This window comes from Gossypium raimondii, chromosome 3 (genome assembly GCF_025698545.1).
Source record: "Gossypium raimondii isolate GPD5lz chromosome 3, ASM2569854v1, whole genome shotgun sequence".
Lineage (NCBI taxonomy): Eukaryota > Viridiplantae > Streptophyta > Magnoliopsida > Malvales > Malvaceae > Gossypium > Gossypium raimondii.
In genome coordinates, this window is record NC_068567.1 from 44,944,784 (window position 1) to 44,968,411 (window position 23,628).

General features: G+C 37.0%; 3 protein-coding genes across 3 annotated transcripts; all 3 read left to right on the forward strand.

The window, feature by feature from the left end:
- Positions 1-445: 445 nt before the first annotated feature.
- Positions 446-2,526, forward strand: LOC105795908 (protein RGF1 INDUCIBLE TRANSCRIPTION FACTOR 1). Its single transcript, XM_012625556.2, has 5 exons — positions 446-567; positions 648-827; positions 950-1,024; positions 2,030-2,179; positions 2,262-2,526. Exons 1-5 carry the CDS (start codon positions 517-519, stop codon positions 2,370-2,372), a joined length of 567 nt encoding a protein of 188 aa, XP_012481010.2. The 5' UTR covers positions 446-516; the 3' UTR covers positions 2,373-2,526.
- A 4,086-nt stretch (positions 2,527-6,612) lies between these two features.
- On the forward strand, positions 6,613-8,241 carry LOC128039964 (uncharacterized). Its single transcript, XM_052628908.1, has one exon. It carries the CDS (start codon positions 6,613-6,615, stop codon positions 8,239-8,241), a length of 1,629 nt encoding a protein of 542 aa, XP_052484868.1.
- Positions 8,242-10,550: 2,309 nt separating this feature from the next.
- LOC105795909 (uncharacterized) lies at positions 10,551-12,558 on the forward strand. Its single transcript, XM_052628909.1, has 3 exons — positions 10,551-11,426; positions 11,476-12,158; positions 12,402-12,558. The coding sequence occupies exons 1-3, from the start codon at positions 10,551-10,553 to the stop codon at positions 12,556-12,558; spliced, it is 1,716 nt and encodes a 571-aa protein (XP_052484869.1).
- Positions 12,559-23,628: the final 11,070 nt, after the last annotated feature.

Genomic DNA, 23,628 nt, shown 5'->3' on the forward strand with positions numbered 1-23,628 from the left:
AACTAATTAGTCACATACTTAAATAACAGTATAGATATTACCCACCAAAAGGAAAAAAAAAATTGTTATATTATATAGGTTAAAATATGTCATAAGTCACCATCCTCTTCACAAGTTTGAATTTAGTTTCTTTACTTTTCAAATTTTAAAATTCAAGTCCAATTGCTAACATAATTTTTTTTGTTAAATTTGTTAATATGACATTTTGAAATTAAACATGCTCATTTGGTAGTCATGAAAGTAAAAAAATGACGTTGTAATGATTTTGAATTTAACAAAATAAATTTAAAAGTGTTAACAGTTGGACCTAAATTTTAAAATATGAAAATAAAAGAACTAAATTGTGGAAATAAAAGTATAAGGACTAAATTCCAAATTTGTTAAGAGTAGGAGACTTATATCATATTTTAACCTATTATATTGTATTATATTATATTATATTAGAAGGTAAGGTATGTGGATGACAAAGACGGTAACCAAAAACTTCAGAATCTTGTCCAAAAACAAAAGAACAGCATGAGAAACAGCTTAGCCTTACATAGATTGCATGCACCCAAAACCCAACAAGTAAGTACCATCAACAAAAAAGAAAGTGTTGTTAGTTAGAGGTTTCATTTTCATAAATTATGTAGTTTCCATTGTTGCAGAGGAGTAAATTTGGAGTGGTGCCGCCATGGGTGATTGTTATGTATAACTCCGTCTTCTTTAACAACTGTGTTCACCACCCAAACGAGAAGAAGAAGGAAGTCGACAAGTTCTGCATCGACTGTCTTCAATCTTTTTGCTCTCATTGCCTTCCTTCTCATGCTTTTCACAAGCACATCAAGGTTGCCTTTCTTCTCCAAAAATCTCCCACCATTTTTAATCCTTTATTTATAATTGCATCAATAATGGAATAACAAGTTGAATTCCGGACTAATTATTGTTATTATCTAATATCGAAATCGAGATTCGAAGATACATCTACAGTGACGTGATCAACCGACAAGATTTGTGTAAGCTCTTCAATTGTTCTGGCATCCAGGTCAGATCATCTCTATAGTTTTTCTTTCTTTTTTTCCTACTAATTTTATCAATCATTTTCTTTTATGTTAATTAATTCTCTTTTATGATATTTTAATTTCATGGAATACTCTTATCATGAAAACATTGATTCTCTTTTCAATTTTTTTTTTTATACTTTGTGTTTACAAATAATTTAGTAATTTTATGTTTTCAGCACTTAATTTTAAAAAGTTATAAAATGGTCACCTGAATTATTTAAAAGTTTTCATTTAAGTCATTGAGCTATTAAAATTGTTGTTGTATGTATTTCTTTATTTGTATTGCCTACACTAATTGAAAGCTCCCATTCTCTTTCTCTTTTACAATTCATTTTTTTCATGAAACTACTTTGAACATTACAAATTTGCAAACTAAAATCCAAACAACTTTCTTCTCTTATCTCCGATACTAACTGTCAGATTGAATTGGATCTAAAGTATGCTCTACTTGTAGATGTATATTGATCCACCATACATATCATCGACTCATCACTTGGAGCTCGCTAATCATATATTTTAAAAAAAATTAACAACTAGTGACTCAAAAAAAAATTCAAATAGTTTAGTGATTTAAATGAAAACTTTCAAATAGTTCAATAATCATTTTGTAAGTTTTGAAGTTGAATTACCAAAACATAAACTTATTAATAGTTCAATGACCTAGAGTGCAGTTATAGAAGCTTTTATTCTATTGCTAAAATAAAAAATATATAGTAGTAACGTAATATATATATTATTCATTGAGTATCACTCGATTAATATAGGTATTATTGTTAATCTAATAAGACGTAAAAAGAATTATAATGTTAATAAATGACATATGCTAGTCTCATTTATGTATGATAATAATTTTCAACAAAAAGTAGAGTAGTATACTTAATGAGACACACCTACCCTCCAAATACATTATAACACAACATTCATACCAATATTATCTTACGTACTGAGAGAAATAAAAAAAGGGAATTCACAATCCTTGGGTGCAGACATATCATACAAATAAAGCCAAGGTGCTATTCTTGAAGCAAAGGACTCAATCTCATCAACAACAAAGTAGTTCAAGGGACTATAAATGTTCCATTTGTGGCAAAACTTTACAAGATAATACTTCTCTTTATTGCAGTATCGCATGCAAGGTTCTTTATTTCCCCCAGCCTTTTTTTTCTTTTTTCAGCGAATCATGGGATTAACTATTATTAACTATTTATTTATGGACAGGTGTTAAATATATACAGAGATGAAGAAATATTCGTCGGATTGCCATTAACAAAGAAACCAAGGTTAAGGCAAACTAGAAAAGGCGTCCCCCTACGATCCCCCATGTTCTAATACATTATTTATCTCCTTATTTATTATTTTTAATTTTAAAAATGGAGGCTTTTAAGAAAATTCCTTGTGTAGTTTAGTCCTTAACATTTACATCTTTTTATTAGTTTTGTCTTTATTCTTTTTTTTAGTTAACTTTGACCATTAACCTTCCAAACAGAGTTGATCATTGTTGTTTTTAATAGAAATACGGGCTAAAAATTTAAATTTTAAACATGGCAACTTGCATGAAAATATACATGTACTTCATGCTACTTTTAAAAAAAATTATGAACTTTTCAATTATTTGTTGTTGTCACATAAAATAAACAGTTTCATACTAGCATAAAATACACAAGAATTGTCACGTGGATTGCCGCGCCAATATTATTAAAAACAATATTTTAGTTATCATTTTTGTTAAAAAGCAATTTCACTTTTATTTTGAAAAACTTGAGAGATAAATTTAGCTCAAAAAAAGAATAAGGACCAAATTGATATTATACTTCATATATACTTAGATATGGTTTCTTCTAAAACTTGCATCGAACTAATCTCAACTTATTTAAGTACAAATTATTGGTTCCTAAATTATGAATAGGCTAAACTCGCCAGATTCGGAATAGTTTTTCATATGATTGAAAAATCTGAATATTATTTGTAAGAGCCCATTTTTGCCCGGGCCTAAAATAGAAACCCAAAATCCAGAATTAAAAAAATCCATTTACAATTAACCCAAACGAACCATTAATTTTAGCCCAAACCCGTTTTTTAACCCAATACCCCAACCAACCCTAGCCCACAAAGAACAAAACTTTTCAAAAAATAAACCCTAGCTAGCCACCGCTTATGCGTGGCCTCTTCGTCTGCCTCCTCACAGCATGCACGCCTCGACCACCGCCACTCAGACGCCTCTGCCGTCACTTTGCACTAACGATCTCGACACAACTGCAAAAAGCAATAAACACGCAGCAGAGAGAAGAAAACAAATCGCAAAAAAACAAAAAAAAATAGAAGCAAACAGTTGTAATCTCGGCTATAAAAAGCCACTCCGATTCCTTTGTATGGTTCTTCGGGACTTTTTAGACAAAAAAATCAGAAATCAATAAAAAAGGGTTGTTGTTTCTATTCTTAGTTTTTTTTTTCTTTGTCGATTTATTTACTGATTTATTTATTTGTTTATTTCTTTCAAATTGTTTTAAAGAAAACTATTAATAAATAAAAGGTATAAGAGAGGTTACTGAATCGGTTTGTGCCGTCGGTGGCCTCTCGTCGACATCGGATCTGGATTCGGAGAGGAGGGTCGAGAGCTTCTATTTCGTTGCTTACGGGCTCAAAGACTTAACTTTCGACTAAACCGGAAGCGGGCTTTAAAAGCTCGCTATTGCGCTTCGTCGGTAGTCGGATTTAGTGGCGGTCTGCGCAAGCAGTGTGTAGGGCCCAATTTTATCCTACTGTTAAAAAATAAAACCTAAAGAAATAAACAAGCCCAATAACCCACCCAAATCAATTTATCCTAAACTAGACCCCAAAACACCCAAACCCTAGCAAGATTTGCCATGTGCCATGCAGCTCCCCTTTCAGCGCCTCCAAGACATCCGGACGCCGCAAGTTTGGCCTCCACGCATGCCAAACTCTCCACGCACTGCAAACACGGACTCAGAGAGTCCATTAGCGAAAATATAGTGTAAAACAAATAAGTTTTAGGCTATATAAAGCCGTTTGATTTTGTAAAATAAAAGATCGAAAAATCAAGAGAAAACAGAGCAAATATCAGTCTATTTTTTTAAAGGTGATTATTCGGAGTTTCTTTGTTTTTTATTGTGCTTTTGTGTATGAAAATAAAAGAATAAGGGGAAGAGGCATACCTGCGTGGTCTTGCCGATGAAACCCGAGGATCGCTTCGCCTTGAACGGCCAAGATTTAAACTGGCCAAGGGGTTGAGGGCGGCGGCGGCGCGAGGACGCTAGGGGCGGAACCCTAGCAGAGCAAAAAGGGGCTTGTAGTTTTTTTTTTCCTCTTTTATTCTGTTAAATGTTTTTTAAAGGGGAAAATTATTTTTATAACGGCACAAAAACGGCACCGTTTAGCCCAGGCCTTGACCCGCGCGGTGACCCGACCCGGAGGGGAGGATCCGCGCGCTCTGACGTCAGATGGGATAATTGCGCTACTGGCCCCTCTCCTTTTGCAACGTGCTTCAATTAAACTAGTTTTATTTTGTTTTAAATTGGGCCGCATACTCGATGTCTGTTTCGATTTAGTCCCTTTCTGCGCAGCGTTTTGGAAGGAGGGGATATTTTCCCTTTTGGTCCTCCATTGTTTCCTGCGCATTCAATTGGGTCCTTTTATTTATTTCGAATTTATCCCCGATTTTTCATCTTTTGTTCAATTTAATCCACTTTTTCTTTTTGAACTATTTTTTTATTTAATTATTTTTTATATATATTATCATTATTACTATCATCATCTCTATGTTCATATATGCAGTTTTCTTATATAGTATTCACATATTGTTTTTATGTAATATATATATGCATGTTTTTACACGTCTACCTATATATTTTATACATGTGCTTATATTTTTTCAACTTCTATATATATATATATATACTTTTATATTTTAGTTTCAAATATATTTTACGTTTGTAAATATGTACATACGCATTTTATATATTATTCTTCATAAAGTTTTTTACAAACATATATATATATGTATACATATACATTTTAGAATACTTACATGTTTCCCCATATTTTACAATTTAAAATACACATACATTTTCCATGATATATTTATGCATACATTTTCATATTTTTAAATCATTATAAATATTTTATTATTTTATATATTGTACATATATGTAAATATTTGGATATATACATAAGCGTATTTTCATGACTTACATATACATATACGTTTATTTTCTTATTTTGTAAATATATATTTATATATGCTTTAAGTTAAAGTATTTGTATCATATTGTACATTACCTTTTAAAACATACCCTTTTTTTGAAAATATTTTGGTTTTTACCATTCATCAAAATTATTTTCTTAATTTAAAGGTTTTTTTGAATGAAAATGTTCTTGGAAGTTTGGGATTTTCGAGGAAAATTGAGCCCTAACGTATTGGGTTCTGATTTTCTTTGTCAATCTTAAATGACTGAGAACATTTTTTATTCAAAATGCATAAAAATCATTTTTGGGAACTTAACTTGTTGTGCCCTAACGTATTGGGTGTGGCATGTTACTTTCTCGAAATGAAGATTTTCGTATAAAATAAAAGTGATATTCAAGTTTGGGGAACTATGAGGAATTGTACCCTAACGTATTGGGACTCGATTTCTGTACATGACTTGAACAATTGGATATCCTTTTGCAAATTTCATCATTCAAGCTTATTTTAAAATCTTTTTTAACTTTCGACACAAAGACATTAAATAGTCAATTTGGTACCGATTTTTGGGCGTTACGAGGGTGCTAACCCTTCCTCGTGCGTAACTGACTCCCGAACCTGTTTTTAAAATTCGTAGACCAAAATGATTTTTGAGGTGGGCCGATCACACCTTAATAAAGGATCGGTGGCGACTCCAGTTTTATTTTTTTAAAAATCGACAACTTAAATTTTTGTTTTCAAAAAACGGTTTCGACAGGTTGGCGACTCCGCTGGGGACATTAGAGAGTCGAGCCACAAAATTGATTATGCTTGTCTTTGTGTCGAAAATCAAAAGTTTTTAAATAATTCATGAGTGCCCTTCTCATTCATTGATTTTTCATTTTGGCGTGTTGGTAACCTTGCATTTGCATTTTGCATTTTACCCTTAAGTGGGAGCGAGAAACTAGTCCTTCGTGAGGTTTTCACCTCCGTGCAGGGTAGTGGACCGCTTCCGGGATACATCTATACCTATGTCTTCGTGAGATTTTCATCTCCGTGCAGCCATAGGGAAATGTGTCCCCCTGAACCGAACTCGATCCACATGAGCCTATAATGGGTGAGGATCGAGGAATCTGCTGATTTGGGTACCCTTACTCTAGAAACTAAACTTCATATAGTGAGCTTTAGGAACTTGACCTAGGTAGAACTATCCCAAAACCTTAGGGGATTCCTGCTTAGGTGTTTCTTGCTATTTTATGTTTGTTTATATCTTTATATGTGATACTGACTTGGGTTTCTTTTGTTTTATTTGCATGACATCATGATAGCATAACATTTTATCCTAAAAGGGCGTTAGTTCAAATTCGGTTGCTAGACAGAAAGCTTATCATGAAAAAAGGGTTTCTTGATAAGGTGGAAGATAATGCGGCTGTCCAAACTTGGTCTGAGACAACACAGCAGGAGAAAGGTGATAGTTTGGCCGAAGGATATGTGTCAGAGTTGTGGGACTTCACTCGTGTTAGTGTGGCTCAGAATAACCTACAGGAACTAAAGGAAATTTGGGACCGGTGGAATGATGAGATTAAGCAGCTCTTCTTTTCTAGCTATGGAGACCTACCTTACTTGCTCGACGTAAAGGTGGATAAGCACCTGTTCCGTGCCTTAGCCCAATTTTGGAACCCTGCTTATAGCTGTTTCACCTTTGAAAGTGTTGATTTAGTGCCTACAGTGGAGGAATATACGGCATTGCTTCGTTGTTCGAAGATCCAAATAGATAAAGCCTACTCGAGAGCTGCTAATGCTCTAGCCTTTTCGAAGAAACTAATGAATATTACGGGGATGAGTGAGCAATGGGTCGCAGCACGAATCAAACAGAAGGGAGATAGTAAATGCATTCCTTGGAGGAACCTAAAAGATTTAATTCTTGCACACCCGGATATGAGGAAGAAGGTTGATGTCTTTGCCTTGGGTATTTACGGCTTAGTTGTCTTTCCTAAAGCCTTGGGACATATAGATGAAGCAGTCATTAACCTTTTTGACCGTTTTGACAAGGGGGTTACACCGGTTCCAGTAATTTTAGCAAAAACCTTCAGATCTCTGAATGAATGTCGAAGAGTAGGTGAGGGTAGATTCATTGGATGCACGCAGCTTCTTTTAGCATGGTTTCACAGTCACTTTTGGAAGGTGGATAAGGTTTCTTATCGGGTTTTTTCTGAAAATTATTCGCTCTTGAAGGAAATAGTGGCATTACCGAGGCAGGATGATATCTCAGAGGAAAAATGGATGGCAACTTTTCAGAATCTTCAAGAAGGGGATATTGAGTGGAGAGCTCCTTGGATGCTGTCGAATGAGATCTTATATAGGTGTGGAGATTTTGATTGGGTTCCCCTACTTGGTATTTGGGAAGCTATTGGTTATGCACCGTTACTAGCATTGAGGCAGTATAGATCGAGGCAGTTCGTACCTACAACCCAAGGATTAGCTCAAAGTGAATTCTCGTATAAGTGTGATGGCTACAAGAAGAGGGTACGAGAAATGACTAATGCTTGGAGGCAGACTCGTCGATTGAAGAGATTGGCAGTAGGTCCATTAGTGACTCCTGAATATATCAGTTGGATAGGTAGGAGGGTCAATGACAACATACCTATACCAGGTCGAGGAGACAGTCAACTTGTAGGAAAGCATGTACATATGGTCCCTTCTGAGCTAGAAATCATGAAACAAGATTTTGAAAGAAGAAATTCTGAGCTTGAGAAGAGGATAGGGCAAATGGAAGAGGAAAAGATGAGTCTGAAGCTGGATGTGGATGTTCAGAGGCTGGAAACAAAAGGCCTGAGGAAAGAAAAATGCAAAGCTGAGGAGGATTTGAATAGCTTGAAGACGGATTATAAGAGGCTACGTATGTCAATGAAAACTGCTGGATTGGAAAAAACCTCAGAGCAGTGGCGTCAAGAAGTTCAAGAAGAAAAGGTTAAGGCTGATAGGTGGGAAAACAGATTTCAAGAGGCTCAAAAGTAAAATAAGTCCTTTGAGAGGAGTTTGTCCGAAAGCCAGAGCGAAAAGGATGAATTAAAAGCTAGGGTGGCCGAACTGGAGGCAATGTTACAAGACTATGAAGCTAGAATTGAACATCTGGAAGTAAATGAAGATCATCAAAATGAACAGCTTCACTATCTTCAGGATCAAGTTGCAAGCAGGGATCACATCATGGGAGAAGCTGTGGTTCAGATTCAAGGGGTAGCTGAGCACTTGCAGACTTTGGCAGTACAAGCTGATGTACTAAGTGTGAAGTATGAATCGGAATCAGATCGAGGCGAAGTTGGCATCATTACTTAGGAGATTAAAGTTCTAAGTGTTAGGGCAAAGCCAGATTTATAGTCATTTATGTAAAGAAATTTTTCTCTAGTAAAGTTTTCGAGTGGAATTGAATTATAATTAATGCCTTTTGCATTCACCTCATGCATCGCATCATATGCATTAGCATCACATCATATGCATTAAAGACCTTTATTAAATCCTAATAAGTCAAAATTATTGCTCGCTTAACTCGAAACCAACCAACCAACCCGACACCGATCAAAGACTCGAGCAAAGACAAAAGATATGGATCGAGAGATTAGAAGCTCGAAGCAGATTACGAAGGAGATGCAAGACCGGCTTCAGCTACAAATGCAGGAACGGTTAGACAAGATGAAACAGGAGATGTCTGAGAAGATGCGAGAATCTCAAGAGGACATAGTGGCAAAGTTAACCCGATTGATAACTAAGGGAGGTGATAAAGGAAAGGGCCCAATGGCAGATGTCGATGAGGGAAATGATGATGAACTTTTCTATCCTCCAGGTTTCACCCCTCCACATGAGCGAACTCAAGCTGAATACCCGCGCAAATCTACTGTCACCATCATGCCTCAGCAATTTCGAGCTGGTATTTCGAACCTCCAAACTAGACCGGGTTTTAATCCCGAAAATAACCCCGTGAACCCTGCCATTCCGGACTTTGACGAAGTGGCTGAGAAAGAATGAATAAATGTGGAATTACTGAAACAGTTAGAGGATCGATGCAAGTGGCTCGAGGAGAAGTTCAAAGCGATGGAAGTCACTGAAAGTTATAGAGGCATTGACGCAAAAAAGCTGAGTTTAGTGCCAGATTTAGTACTCCCTCATAAATTTAAGATGCCTGAGTTTGAAAAGTACAATGGGACAAGCTGCCCAGCAGCTCACATCACCATGTTCTGCAGGCGAATGACGGGTTATGTTAACAACGACCAACTCCTGATACACTGTTTCCAAGACAGCCTTACTGGGGCAGCATCCAAGTGGTACAATCAGTTGAGTCGTGCCACGATTGGATCATGGAGGGACTTGGCACAATCGTTCATGAAACAATATAGTCATGTGACTGACATGGCTCCTGACAGAATCACCCTTCAGAACATGGAGAAAAAGCCGAGTGAAAGCTTCAGCGATGCATGCATGAGATGGAGGGAGGTCGCAGTCCAAGTTCAGCCACCGCTCCTGGAAAAGGAAATGACCATGTTGTTCATTAACACCCTGAAGGCACCGTTCATTACATATATGTTAGGAAGCGCCACAAAAAGCTTTCCTGACATAGTCATGAATGGCGAGATGATTGAGAACGCCATCAGGAGTGGCAAGATCGATGCTGGAGAAAGTAACAGAAGATCAACTTCGAAGAGGAAGGAAAACGAGGTGAACAATGTGAGCACGTACAACAAGGGTTACTCGAAGTTAGTAACAGTGAGTCAGCCAGGAAAGATGGCTACCAATCAGCAAAGCTTGTCGAGACAAGAGGTCGGTACAATGCGAAATACGGAGAGGCCCCAATTCACGCCAATTCCTATGTCGTACAGGGAATTATACCGAAACTTATTCGACGCACATGTAGTTTTCCCTTTCTATCTGAAGCCCTTACAGCCCCCGTACCCCAAGTGGTATGACGTAAATGCACAGTGCGACTATCATGCGGGAATCAAGGGGCATTCCATAGAAAACTGTACTGCCTTCAAGAGGGTGGTTGAAAGGCTCATTGGTATGGGTGTCGTTAAATTTGATGAAGCCACCAAAGCGGAAAATCTATTACCAAACCATACTGACAGCGGAATAAATATGATGGGCGACAGAAAAATCAGGGCAGACATTGCGGACGTGAAGACTCCTTTGAGATGGGTCTGGAAAGTGATGGTGAAAAGGGGGCTAATTGTTTCAGAAGAAAGCTACGAGAAGAGGAGGAATTACTATGAGTTCCACTGTGAAATGGGGCATGAATCCAAGAGTGTACAGAGTTCAGAGCCGTGGTACAGGGTATGATGGATAATAAGGAGATGGAATTTTGTGAAGGAATTCAGAAGGAGAGTCATGTATGTACGTCAGAGTTGGCATTGGGAGTTCCAAAGGCTAACCATCCTGTGGTCATCATCTCACGACCTAAGAATAGTGAGGTTGGAGCGCGAGTAGCACCAAAGGTTATCATTCAAAAACCGACCGTGTTTACTTACAAGGATAACAGGAGGGTTCCGTGGAATTACAATTGTAATGTGACAATCCCAGGGAAGGAGGACCATGATGAAGGAGGGCATGACGAACAGGTGAAGGCTCGAGTAGAGCCAGTAAGAGAAGAAACTCCGATTGGAAAGAAGAAGAGGGCGGTCGAACCTGAAGTGGTGGTCAATGAACCAATCAAGGAGGAGGAAGCTAGAGAGTTCTTGAAGTTCATAAAACATAGCGAGTATAGCGTTGTGGAACAGCTGCACAAACAACCAGCTCGCATATCTGTGCTAGCTTTACTCCTGAACTCGGAGGGACATCGGAATGCACTACTGAAGGTGCTAAATGAAACTTATGTGGCCGATGATATCTCTATTAACAAGTTGGATCGACTGGTCGGTAATATAAGCGCTGATAACTTCATCTCTTTCAGCGATGACGAAATACCATCCGAGGGTATGGGATCTACTAGAGCTTTACACATCACTGCAAGGTGTAAAGGGTGCATATTGCCGGGGGTTCTGGTAGACAATGGATCGGCATTCAATGTATTGCCCCTATCCACGCTCAACAGGCTACCTGTGGATAGTTCGCATATGAAGTCGTGTCAGAACGTGGTTCAAGCATTCGATGGTACTGAGAGGGGGGTCATGGGAAGAATTGACATTCCCTTGTTAATTGGCCCAACTGTTTATGAGGTGGACTTTTTAGTTATGGACATCAAGCCTTCTTACAGTTGCCTATTAGGAAGGCCATGGATTCATTCAAGGTCTTGATACCGTCATCGTTACATCAAAAAGCAAGCCGGTGTCAGAAGGCAGGGTTGTGACGATAGACGCTGAAGAGGATATCATTGCATCTGCGACCAACGATGCGCCTTATCTAGAAACAAGCGATGATGCAATCGAATGCTCTTTCTGTTCCTTGGAGTTTGTAAATGCAACATTCATCCTTGAGGGAAGCAAGATCCCGATGCCGAGAATATCAAAGACCACAAGGATGGGTCTGCAACTGACAGTAGGAAAGAGAGCTTTGCCGAGAAAAAGATTGGGGAAGTATCTTCAGGGCCGAGTTGAGGCTCCGGTATTGAAGGACAAGCAGGACCGTTTTGGCTTAGGATACAAGCCAGATGCTAGGCAGAGAAAGATGGAGCAAGAAAAGAAGCGTGAGAGAAGAAGGGCTCGTTTGACAGGGGATGAAGTCGAATTGGAACCCATGACCTTTCCTCACCTATCCAAGACTTTTGTATCGGGAGGATTCCTCTATCAAGGGGTCAGAGGTATTAACACGGAGTTGGAGAGTATTCATGCCGTGTATGAAGAAGCGACGGGAGGAAGAACCTTGCGGGATATTCGTCCTTACGAGTCGGGAAGGGCACTAAACAACTGGACTGCAGAAGAAATACCTGTAGCTTTTAGGATTTCCTCAGAGTAATGTCCAGAACACCCTTATTGCTTTTTAGCCTAGAAGTGATAAGGATTCCTTTGTGAAATAGGCTCATGTCCAAAAAATTATTATTTTAATAAAGTTCTTGTTTGCAGTCATTTTTGGAGCAAATCTTTCTTTCTACAAGAGCAGTTACTTTGATTTTTTTTTCCCAAACCACACTTACATTTCATGCATGACCATATTGCACCGAACAAAATCCTGAATCCATATTGTCTTTATAACAGGTCCTACGATATCAATGATACGAATGTCACTCTTGCAAATTCAGAGTCTCTTTTTGAACGAAATATGTGTTTAGAGGGATCGCATGATTTTGAGGATGACGAAGACTGTGATTTGTTTCCTGACCTGTTGAAGATGGTAGAAAGGGCCGAGAAGTAAATCCTACCCCACAGGGAATCAATAGAAATTGTGAGATTGGAGGAAGGTAAAGAGGTGAAGATCGGGTCGGATATCTCTGCAAAGACAAAACAAGACCTCATCGAATTACTCCGAGAGTTCAAGGACGTGTTTGCATGGTCATACCAGGATATGCCGGGGTTGAGTACCGACATCATAGTCCATTGTCTTCCTATAAGAGAAGATTGCAAGCCAGTGCAGCAAAAGCTCAGAAGGATGAGACCTGATATCGTGTTGAAGATAAAGGAGGAGGTCCAAAAGCAGTTTGATGCCGGATTTCTGCAAGAGGTCAAGTATTCTGAGTGGGTGGCTAACATCGTACCAGTTCCAAAGAAAGATGGAAAAGTACGAATGTGTGTGGATTACCGGGATTTAAACGGGGCTAGTCCAAAGGATAACTTTCCATTGCCCCACATCGACACATTGGTAGACAATACTGCGGGCTTTTCATTATTTTCCTTCATGGACGGTTTTTCTGGGTATAATCAGATAAAGATGCATCCTGAAGACATGAGAAAGACTACGTTCATTACATTATGGGGGACGTTTTGTTATAAAATAATGCCGTTCGGATTAAAGAATGCAGGAGCGACATACCAAAGAGCCATGGTAGCCTTGTTCCATGGCATGATGCACAAGGAAATCGAGGTTTGCGTTGATGATATGATCGCGAAATCTAGAACGGAGGGCGAACATGTGCGGGTCTTGAGAAAGTTATTCTTAAGATTGAGAAAGTTCCAGCTCAAGCTTAATCCAGCGAAGTACACTTTTGGGGCCAGGTCAGGAAAGTTGCTAGACTTCATAGTCAGTGAAAAGGGGATCGAGGTTGACCCAGACAAAGTCAAAGCAATACGAGATTTACCTCTACCTCGCACTCAGAAAGAAGTTTGGGGTTTCCTCGGAAGACTGAATTATATCGCTAGGTTCATTTCACAACTGACTGAGAAATGCGATCCTATATTTCGTCTTCTGAAGAAACATAATCCTGGTACTTGGGATGAAGAATGCAAAGAAGCTTTTAACAAGGTGAAGCAGTATTTGTCTAACACTCCAGTGCTGTCACCACCTAGCCCGGACAGGCCGCTGATATTGTATTTGACAGTATTTGATAATTCCATGGGGTGTGTGCTAGGCCAACATGATGAAACGGGGAGAAAAGAAAGGGCGATATATTATCTCAGCAAGAAATTCACTGACTGTGAAAGGAGATATTCGCCTATTGAGAAATTATGCTGTGCCTTGATTTGGACAACCCGAAGATTAAGGCAGTACATGTTATACCATACGACTTGGTTGATCTCAAAGTTAGACCCGTTAAAGTATATGATGGAGTCAACTGCTTTGAATGGGAGAATAGCCCGATGGCAGATTTTATTGTCTGAATTTGATATTGTCTATGTGAACCAAAAGGCTGTGAAAGGGAGTGCAATTGCTGACTTTCTAGCAAGTAGAGCTCTGGAGGACTACGAGCCGCTTGAGTTTTGATTTCCCAAATGAGGACCGATGTGTGTAGCCGCCATCAAGAAAGTCCCCAAGAAGGTCACAGCTTGGAAGCTAAACTTTGATGGAGCCTCGAACGCTGTAGGCAATGGAATTGGGGCAGTCCTGGTGTCCCCAAATGGTGATCATTATCCTTTCACTTGCAAATTGGATTTTGATTGTACAAATAACATGGCAGAATATGAAGCATGCGTCATGGGTATTCGTGCAGCTATAGAGCGAGGAATCAAAGTGCTAGAGGTCTATGGAGATTCAGCATTGGTGATATATCAGCTCAGGGGTGAATGAGAAACGAGAGATCCCAAATTAATCAGTTATCGAAAGTTGGTCCTCGAATTGATTAAGGAGTTTGAGGACATCACTTTTTGCTATCTCCCACGAGATGAGAACCAGATGGCTGATGCACTGGCTACCTTAGCTTCCATGATCAAGCTGAGCAGACATGGGGATATGAAACCAATCCAAATGAGTATCTATGAAGACCCGGCTCATTGTTACAATATTAAAGAAGGGGAAATCGATGATAGTCCTTGGTACCAAGATATGCTACGGTATGTAAAAAATCGTGAATATCCTGGCCAGGCGACGGAGAATGAAAAGAGAACTCTGAGAAGACTAGCCATTGATTACGTCTTAGATGGGGAGATCTTGTACAAGAGGGGAAAAGATCAAGTATTGTTAAGATGTGTGGACGCCGTAGAAGCAAAGAAAATTCTGGAGGAAGTCCATGAGGGCATCTGCGGAACGCATGCCAGCGGGTTCACAATGGCTAGGCAGATTATGAGATTCGGGTACTACTGGTCTACCATGGAAGGGGATTGCATCGATTATTCCAAGAAGTGCCATAAATGTCAAATCTATGGTGATAAAATGCATGCACCTTCTTCACCTCTTCATGTCATGACTTCTCCATGGCCTTTCTCCATGTGGGGTATGGATGTTATCGGGCCAATATCGCCGAAGGCTTCAAATGGGCATCATTTCATATTCGTGGTTATTGACTACTTCACCAAATGGGTAGAAGCTGCTTCGTATGCTAATGTTACAAAGTCATCAGTCAGCAAGTTCTTGAAGAGAGAGATCATATGTCGGTATGGAATGCCTGAAAGAATCATATCCGACAATGCGTTGAATTTGAACAACAGCTCAATAGCAGAGGTCTGCAGTCAATTCAAGATCAGACATCACAATTGTCAGCCAGACGCTTAAAAATGAATGGTGCGAGAGAAGCGCCAATAAAAATATAAAGAAGATTGTAGGGAAGATGACTGAGACTTACAGGGACTGGCACGAGAAATTACCGTTTGCCCTCCTTGCTTATCGAACGTCAACTCGGACCTCTACCGGGGCAACGCCTTTCTCCTTAGTTTATGGCATGGAGGCAGTCTTGTCCATCGAAGTTGAAATCCCTTCTCTCCGGGTTTTGTCTGAGCTATAATTGGATGAAGCGGAATGGGTTCAATCTCGGTACGATCAGTTGAACTTGATAGAGGGAAGGAGGCTAAAGGCTATTCAGCACGATCAGATGTACCAGAAAAGAATGATGCGAGCCCACAACAAGAAAGTCCGACCCAGAGAATTTCACGAAGGGGACCTGGTGTTGAGAAAAATTCTTCCTCTACAAAAGGATTTTAGGGGGAAGTGGATACCGAATTGGGAGGGTCCTTATGTTGTAAAAAAGGCCTTTTCTGGAGGAGCCCTGATCCTGGCTGAAATGGATGGGAAAAACTTGCCTAATCCGGTAAATTCAGATTCGGTGAAGAGGTACTTTACTTGAAGAAGGGGGAACCAAGGTGAAAACCCGCAAAGGGCGCTTTGATTTCAAAAAAAAAAAGGAGAGGCTAGGGTGAAAACCCGCAAAGGGCACCTTGAGACCAAAGGGGATTTGAGTTGAAAACCCGAAAAGGGCAGCTCAAATTTTGATTGTCGCGTGGTAGTCTTGTGGTACCTAAATCGGCAGAAAGGAATAGACGACATCTCGGGGCATCAACAAAATACTGTGAATTTCCTAAACACGTGTTGAATTCAAAAGGGTCTTTGAAAGCTGTATAGAGAAATTCAAGCAGAGATATCTGGGGCACATGTTAATAGTATTTGTATTGAATTCGTTGTTAAATTATGTCATTCTTTTTCAATATAAATGTCCCCAAACAATTCCTCTATCATTGACAATCCATTGCGAGCTATCCTCCCAGACTAATTTTGTTTTATCCATCGTTATGATCTTTTCGCAAGTATGTTGCATTAGAATGACGATTAATGGACTAGTAAAACTTTCACGAGGGAAGTTTTTCATATTACTCTAGGAATCTTTAAATAGCTCAGGAACCTGAAACAGGACTGTTGTTTAGACTTCACCGAGTTAAAAGGTCGAAGATATCTAGGGGTCAAGAGTCAAGATTAAGATTTCCAAGTTTTGACGAAGCGTTGTTGTCACAAAGGAAGCCTTAATGAGCAATAATGACTTTAAACATTCAATATTCATTTTTCATGACATAACATTCAAATGTCATTCACACACGTCTAGTTAGGAGCATTTGATTCATTTGATCATGACATCCTAATCACTAGGCATAATTAGGTTCATCATACGGTCATGTTCCACGAGAATGTGTCGGTGGAATCATAAAACCTTATCTCCCGAAGTTGCAGTGGAGCAGGGTGAAAGATAACAGATCTTGTCTTCATGTACTGGCGTGAAGTAGATCAAATATCAGAAAAAAGTTGATCTTGCCTTCCCATACTGGTGGCGAAGCAAATCAAAGAAAGTAGATCTTGTCTTCATGTACTGGCGTGAAGTAGATCAAAGAAACAGATCTTGTCTCCCCATACTGGTGGTGGAGTAGGTCGAAGAAAACAGATCATGTCTTCATGTACTGGCGTGAAGTAGATCAAAGAAACAGATCTTGTCTCCCCATACTGGTGGTGGAGTAGGTCGAAGAAAACAGATCGTGTCTTCATGTCTCAAGTGAAGTAGATCAAAGAAACAGATCTTGTCTCCCCATACTGGTGGTGGAGTAGGTCGAAGAAAACAGATCGTGTCTTCATGTACTGGCGTGAAGTAGATCAAAGATAGTAGGTCCTGTCTTCCTATATTGATAGCGAAGTGGATCGAATATACATATTTTATTTTCCCATACCGGCGGTGAAATAGATTGAAGATTACAGATTTTGCCTCCCTAAGCAGTAGTGGAGCAGATCGAAGATGGCAGATTTTACCTCCCTGAAGTTGCAGTGGAGTATATTGAAGTCAGTAATTCTACCTCCCCGGTCGGCAGTGGAATCGATTGAAAAAGTAGATTTTGTCTTCATGTATTGGCGTGAAGTAGATCGAAGAAAGCAGATCTTGTCTTCCCATACTGGTGGTGAAGTAGATTGAATATACAAGTCCTATCTCCCTGAAGTTGCAGTGGAGCAGACTGAAGTAACCAATCCAATCTCCTTGAAGTTGCAACGGAGTGGATTAAAACCGCAGATCTCATCTCTCCAAGTTGCGAGAGCGCGATCACATCGATTTACCCTTAAATTGTAATGAACAAGTTGAAGCTATAAGACTTATCTCCCTGAAGTTGCAGTGGAGCAGATTAAAGATAGCATATTTTGTTCTTTTGAGAAGCTACAACATACGAATCCTATCTCCCCGACATTGCAGTGGAGTGGATTGAAGCACCAGTTCCTATACCTCTGAAGATGCAGTAGGAAGGAACAAGGCTACCTGAAGAAGAGAAGCATTGAAGAAGTTGAGAATCAATAAGACCAGGCACAATTGGGCCTTGTAGTCTTTGCTCTGTTCCCGTTACACGACAACAAGCAAAGAGGGGCAGCTGTAGGGCCCAATTTTATCCGGCCTGTTAAAAAAATAAACCCTAAAGAAATAAACAAGCCCAATAACCCAGCCCAAATCAATTTATCCTAAACCAGACCCCAAAACACCCAAACCCTAGCAAGATTTGCCAAGAGTCAGCCGCAGCTCCCCGCTTTCAGCCCTCCAAGAAGATCCGGACGCAGTAAGTTTCGGCCTCCACGCATGCCAAACTCTCCACGCACTGCAAACACGGACTCAGAGAGTCCATTAGCGAAAATATAGTGTAAAACAAATAAGTTTTAGGCTATATAAAGTCGTTTGATTTTGTAAAATAGAAGATCGAAAAATCAAGAGAAAACAGAGCAAATATCAGTCTATTTTTTTAAAGGTGATTATTCGGAGTTTCTTTGTTTTTTATTGTGCTTTTGTGTACGAAAATAAAAGAATAAGGGGAAGAGGCATACTTGCGTGGTCTTGCCGATGAAACCCGAGGATCGCTTCGCCTTGAACGGCCAAGATTTAAACTGGCCAAGGGGTTGAGGGCGGCGGCGGCGCGAGGACGCCAGGGGCGGAACCCTAGCAGAGCAAAAAGGGGCTTGTAGTTTTTTTTCCTCTTTTATTCTGTTAAATGTTTTTTAAAGGGGAAAATTATTTTTATAACGGCACCGTTTAGCCCAGGCCTTGACCCGCGCAGTGACCCGACCCAGAGGGGAGGATCCGCGCGCTCTGACGTCAAATGGGATAATTGCGCTACTGGCCCCTCTCCTTTTGCAACGTGCTTCAATTAAACCAGTTTTATTTTGTTTTAAATTGGGCCGCATACTCGATGTCTGTTTCGATTTAGTCCCTTTCTGCGCAGCGTTTTGGAAGGAGGATATTTTCCTTTGGTCCTCCATTGTTTCTGCGCATTCAATTGGGTCCTTTTATTTATTTCAATTTATCCCGATTTTTCGTCTTTTGTTCAATTTAATCCACTTTTTCTTTTTGAACTATTTTTTATTTAATTATTTTTATATATATTATCATTATTACTATCATCATCTCTATGTTCATATATGCGTTTTCTTATATAGTATTCACATATTGTTTTTATGTAATATATATATGCATGTTTTACACGCCTACCTATATATTTTATACATGTGCTTATATTTTTTTCAACTTCTATATATATATATATACTTTTATATTTTTAGTTTCAAATATATTTTACGTTTGTAAATATGTACATACGCATTTTATATATTATTCTTCATAAAGTTTTTACAAACATATATATATATGTATACATATACATTTTAGAATACTTACATGTTTCCCATATTTTACAATTTAAAATACACATACATTTTCCATGATATATTTATGCATACATTTTCATATTTTTAAATCATTATAAATATTTTTATTATTTTATATATTGTACATATATGTAAATATTTGGATATATACATAAGCGTATTTTCATGACTTACATATACATATACGTTTATTTTCTTATTTTGTAAATATATATTTATATATGCTTTAAGTTAAAGTATTTGTATCATATTGTACATTACATTTTAAAACATACCCTTTTTTGAAAATATTTTGGTTTTTACCATTCATCAAAATTATTTTCTTAATTTAAAGGTTTTTTTGAATGAAAGTGTTCTTGGAAGTTTGGGATTTTCGAGGAAAATTGAGCCCTAACGTATTGGGTTCTGATTTTCTTTGTCAATCTTAAATGACTGAGAACATTTTTTATTCAAAATGCATAAAAATCATTTTTGGGAACTTAACTTGTTGTGCCCTAACGTATTGGGTGTGGCATGTTACTTTCTCGAAATGAAGATTTTCGTATAAAATAAAAGTGATATTCAAGTTTGGGGAATTATGAGGAATTGTACCCTAACGTATTGGGACTCGATTTCTGTACATGACTTGAACAATTGGATATTCTTTTGCAAATTTCATCATTCAAGCTTATTTTAAAATCTTTTTTAACTTTCGACACAAAGACATTAAATAGTCAATTTGGTACCGATTTTTGGGCGTTACGAGGGTGCTAACCCTTCCTCATGCGTAACTGACTCCCGAACCTGTTTTCAAAATTCGCAGACCAAAATGATTTTTGAGGTGGGCCGGTCACACCTTAATAAAGGATCGGTGGCGACTCCAGTTTTATTTTTTTTTAAAATCGACAACTTAAATTTTTGTTTTCAAAAAACGGTTTCGACAAGGTGAACGGCGGTGAGAAACCCAACCGTCGATAGGCATTGGGGGGGTTTCAAAGAGCCTCCCATTTTTTTCTCCTCTGAAGAAGGAAGAATGAAATTTCAAAAAAATATAGTTTAAATAACATAAACTAAACTGCGCCACTTAAGGGAGGAAGATCTGCACATTATTGCCCTAATGGGTAATTTCGCCTTTGGTCCCTCCGATTCCGCGGCATATTCAATGCAACCTTTTGTTTTATTTAATTTCGGCCACATAATTTTGCACCTGCTCCAATCGGGTCCTGCGCAAAACGTTGCATGTGCAGGACAGGGAATATTGCACAATCGATCCCCATGTCCTCAGCGCCTTTTATTTTAGCCCCCTAGCCAATTGTTTCATTTATTTACAGTTTTGACCCCCAGATTTTTGTCCATTTCCAGTTTCGTCCTTAGTTCTTTAATTTCTTTAATTTTTTATTTTTCTTTTAAATTGCTCTTGTTTATTATTATTAGTTTTGTTTGTTTTGATTTCATTTTTATTTGCTTTTTAACTGTGTAATTTTTTTATATATATATTATTACATTTAAATAGTTTTATTTCATTTCACTTTTACGTTTTATTTATATTAAACATTTTGTTTATACATATCCTTTTCTATATAACATTCCAAATTTTTATATATGATATATTGGTTTGCTTTTATTGTTTATTTTATTTTATGTTAAGATGTGTTATATTAGCTAAACTGCTTTTATTTTGAATTCATTTTACGCATCATTTCGTTGAAATCGTTTTATTATTTTAAAATTGTTTTATATACCTTTTAAACGCAACTTATTTTTTAAAATGCTTCATTTGTTTTTTCTTTTCAAAGATTTTTCTTTTCTTACCTTACGTATCTTATACTTATATACATTTTAAAAGATTGACTTACATATTATTAACCCTAAATTTCTTGTTTCGCATTACTTATTTTAAACTCATCACTATCGTTTTAACATTTTATTTGATTTTACTTTACTTTTGCATTTCTTAATTGTTTGTCTAATTAATGGGTCTTTATTTATTAATGTTTGTATTTGAATGATGAATATGGTGTGATTTTTGCTATCGTGTGTACTATAATTAGTTTACTCGTATTTTCATATTATTGTCATACATTTGTGTAATTATCCATGCACCATTATTCCATGTTTATTATTATATTGTTATTTCACGTCATCATATTGTAAATTAAACTCCGACATGGTTATCCAACTTAGATTACTTTATTTTATTCCAAACAAAATAAATGCTTACCTTCAAATAGATTACACGCTATTATTCGAAATGGAATTTTGCTAAATAAGGCAATATTTTGCATTTTGGAAATTTGAGAAATTGTACCCTAACTTACTAGGTCTCGATTTTCTCGTTAAACCCAAATAGCAAAATATCCTTTTAAATTTCCAAATACATAAAATTTCAAAAAAATAAAGGTAATATTCTATATTTAGAAAATTCGAGAAATCGTGCCCTAACTTACTGGGCTTCGATTTTTCTCGTTAATTCTAAATAGCCGAATATCCTTTTAAATTGAAATAAATGAGGTTTAAATAAAAATAAAATTAAAAAGGCAAGCTTACTCCCAAAATACGAGGTATCGTGTCCTAACTTACTGGATGTGACATCTTGTTACTTCGAGGTAATGAGGCATTTTCCATTTTAATTTATTCGAGTAATTTTAAAATAACACAATATAAAGAAGGATCATATTTTTAAATTCTTTTCGAGTTTTTGATTTTCGACACAAAGACACTAATCAATCAACTAGGTACCAATTTTGGGCGTTACGAGTGTGCTAATCCTTCTTCGTACGTAACCGACCCCCGAACCCATCTTTCTGAATTTCGTAGACCCAAAAAGCGTTATTTTAATAAACCAAACCGTTTATTAAAAATAGCCATTTTCTTCGGTGACCCGATCACATCTCATCAAAAAAGGATTGGTGGCGACTCCCATTTTCGTTTTCATTTTTAAAATCTAAGTCGACCCCGTTTTATCAAAAAAATGGTGTCAACATTATTGTTTATTATTATGAATAGCAAAATTCGATTCCAATTTTTTGTATGAATAGTTAGTTTAAGTAGTTAAATCGAAAATTGGCACAGAATGATAGACTCAAATTATCATTAAAACAAATTAATAAACTGGTTTATCAGCCCAACCCTAATAAATAGAAACCCAGTCTAAAAAATAATACCTAAATTGTGATGCATTAAACCATGAAGCATTTTATATTTGGGTAACAAGCATGTTTAAGAAAATATATCCTAAAAATAAGTTACGTGAACTCAAATCTGCTTGTAAAGTTGTTTTACTCAGCTCACAATATATATATTTTTATGTATTTGGTATGTTAAGAGAAAGAAAAAAAAGTTAATTGATATTTCAATTTTGATTAAAATGGTGATGTTATTGTTTTAATTGAATTTTTAATTTTAATTGATATTTATGTCATTATTGTTATTTATATATTTGTGTTTTAATTTTTTAAGAAAGTTTTCTGGTTTTTTTAAAATTGTTTTTGGCATTTCAACTAATATTTTAACAAGTTAAATCATAAATCAATAATCTAATCAATTCAACCATTGGTTTAGTTATGAAAACATTATTTTTTTATATCAATATACTATAACTTATCACCTCTTTTTTTTCCTTTCCTTTTTGCCGGAATAACTTCTCATTCTAAGGGTGGGTTTAGATGTACAGTACGTTTATCTACAGTTAGTGTAAAAATAGCGGTTGTGGTGATATTAGATACTATAGGGATACTGCAACTATAGGCCTTTATTTCGGCACAGCTCCCTTTGGATGTAGTGTGTATGGTTTGGTATGTTGCCTCGAATTGAACTTTGATGAAATATAAAATTTTAAGGTAATCTACACTAGTAATTATCTAACTATTCAAATTTATCTTCTTCTTTTTTATTCATTTCTATTAATTACATAACAGAAAGATGATATGGCAGTCATAAAATTGACATGATAACAAATTTAGCCCTCAACATTTTACACATTGTATTAGTCCTAATTCTAAAAATGTGGCTATCAACATCTACACATTGTGTAATTTAATCTTAATCCTAGAAAAGCTATAAAAATTTTAAATATATATTTCATAAAGAAATTTTAAATTTTCAAATAATATTAAAAATTATTTAAAAAATTCATTCAGGGAGTCGACAGCCCATCTCCAATTCTCTCTTGGTTATTTCAATCTTGTTCAACTATAAACATGTTAAAACTTCTCTAAGCTCCCAAAAAAAGCACCTTAACAATTGGAATTCAACATGAAAAAATAACAAAATATTACAAATTTTCACTCGAAACATAATCATAGTAGTCTTATTATAGATAAAAAAAATAGACATAACAAACTAATTTATTAATTCAAAGACACGGTCAAATGCATAACCAATTTCTCGACAAAGAAATCCAATACAAATTTTCTTTATACCTTAAAACCTCCATATCTCTCTTTAACCTCCCCAACTAGGTCTAGA

Bases quoted from the DNA above. Each gene is read 5' to 3' on its own strand.
- LOC128039964 (XM_052628908.1), top strand. From the start codon at position 6,613: ATGAAAAAAGGGTTTCTTGATAAGGTGGAAGATAATGCGGCTGTCCAA.
- LOC105795908 (XM_012625556.2), top strand. From the start codon at position 517: ATGAGAAACAGCTTAGCCTTACATAGATTGCATGCACCCAAAACCCAA. The intron at 568-647 runs GTAAGTACCATC...CCATTGTTGCAG, and splicing joins ATGCACCCAAAACCCAACAA to AGGAGTAAATTTGGAGTGGT. The intron at 828-949 runs GTTGCCTTTCTT...ATCGAAATCGAG, and splicing joins CTTTTCACAAGCACATCAAG to ATTCGAAGATACATCTACAG.
- LOC105795909 (XM_052628909.1), top strand. From the start codon at position 10,551: ATGGATAATAAGGAGATGGAATTTTGTGAAGGAATTCAGAAGGAGAGT. The intron at 11,427-11,475 runs GTGGACTTTTTA...GTTGCCTATTAG, and splicing joins TTGGCCCAACTGTTTATGAG to GAAGGCCATGGATTCATTCA. The intron at 12,159-12,401 runs GTAATGTCCAGA...TCTTTATAACAG, and splicing joins GCTTTTAGGATTTCCTCAGA to GTCCTACGATATCAATGATA.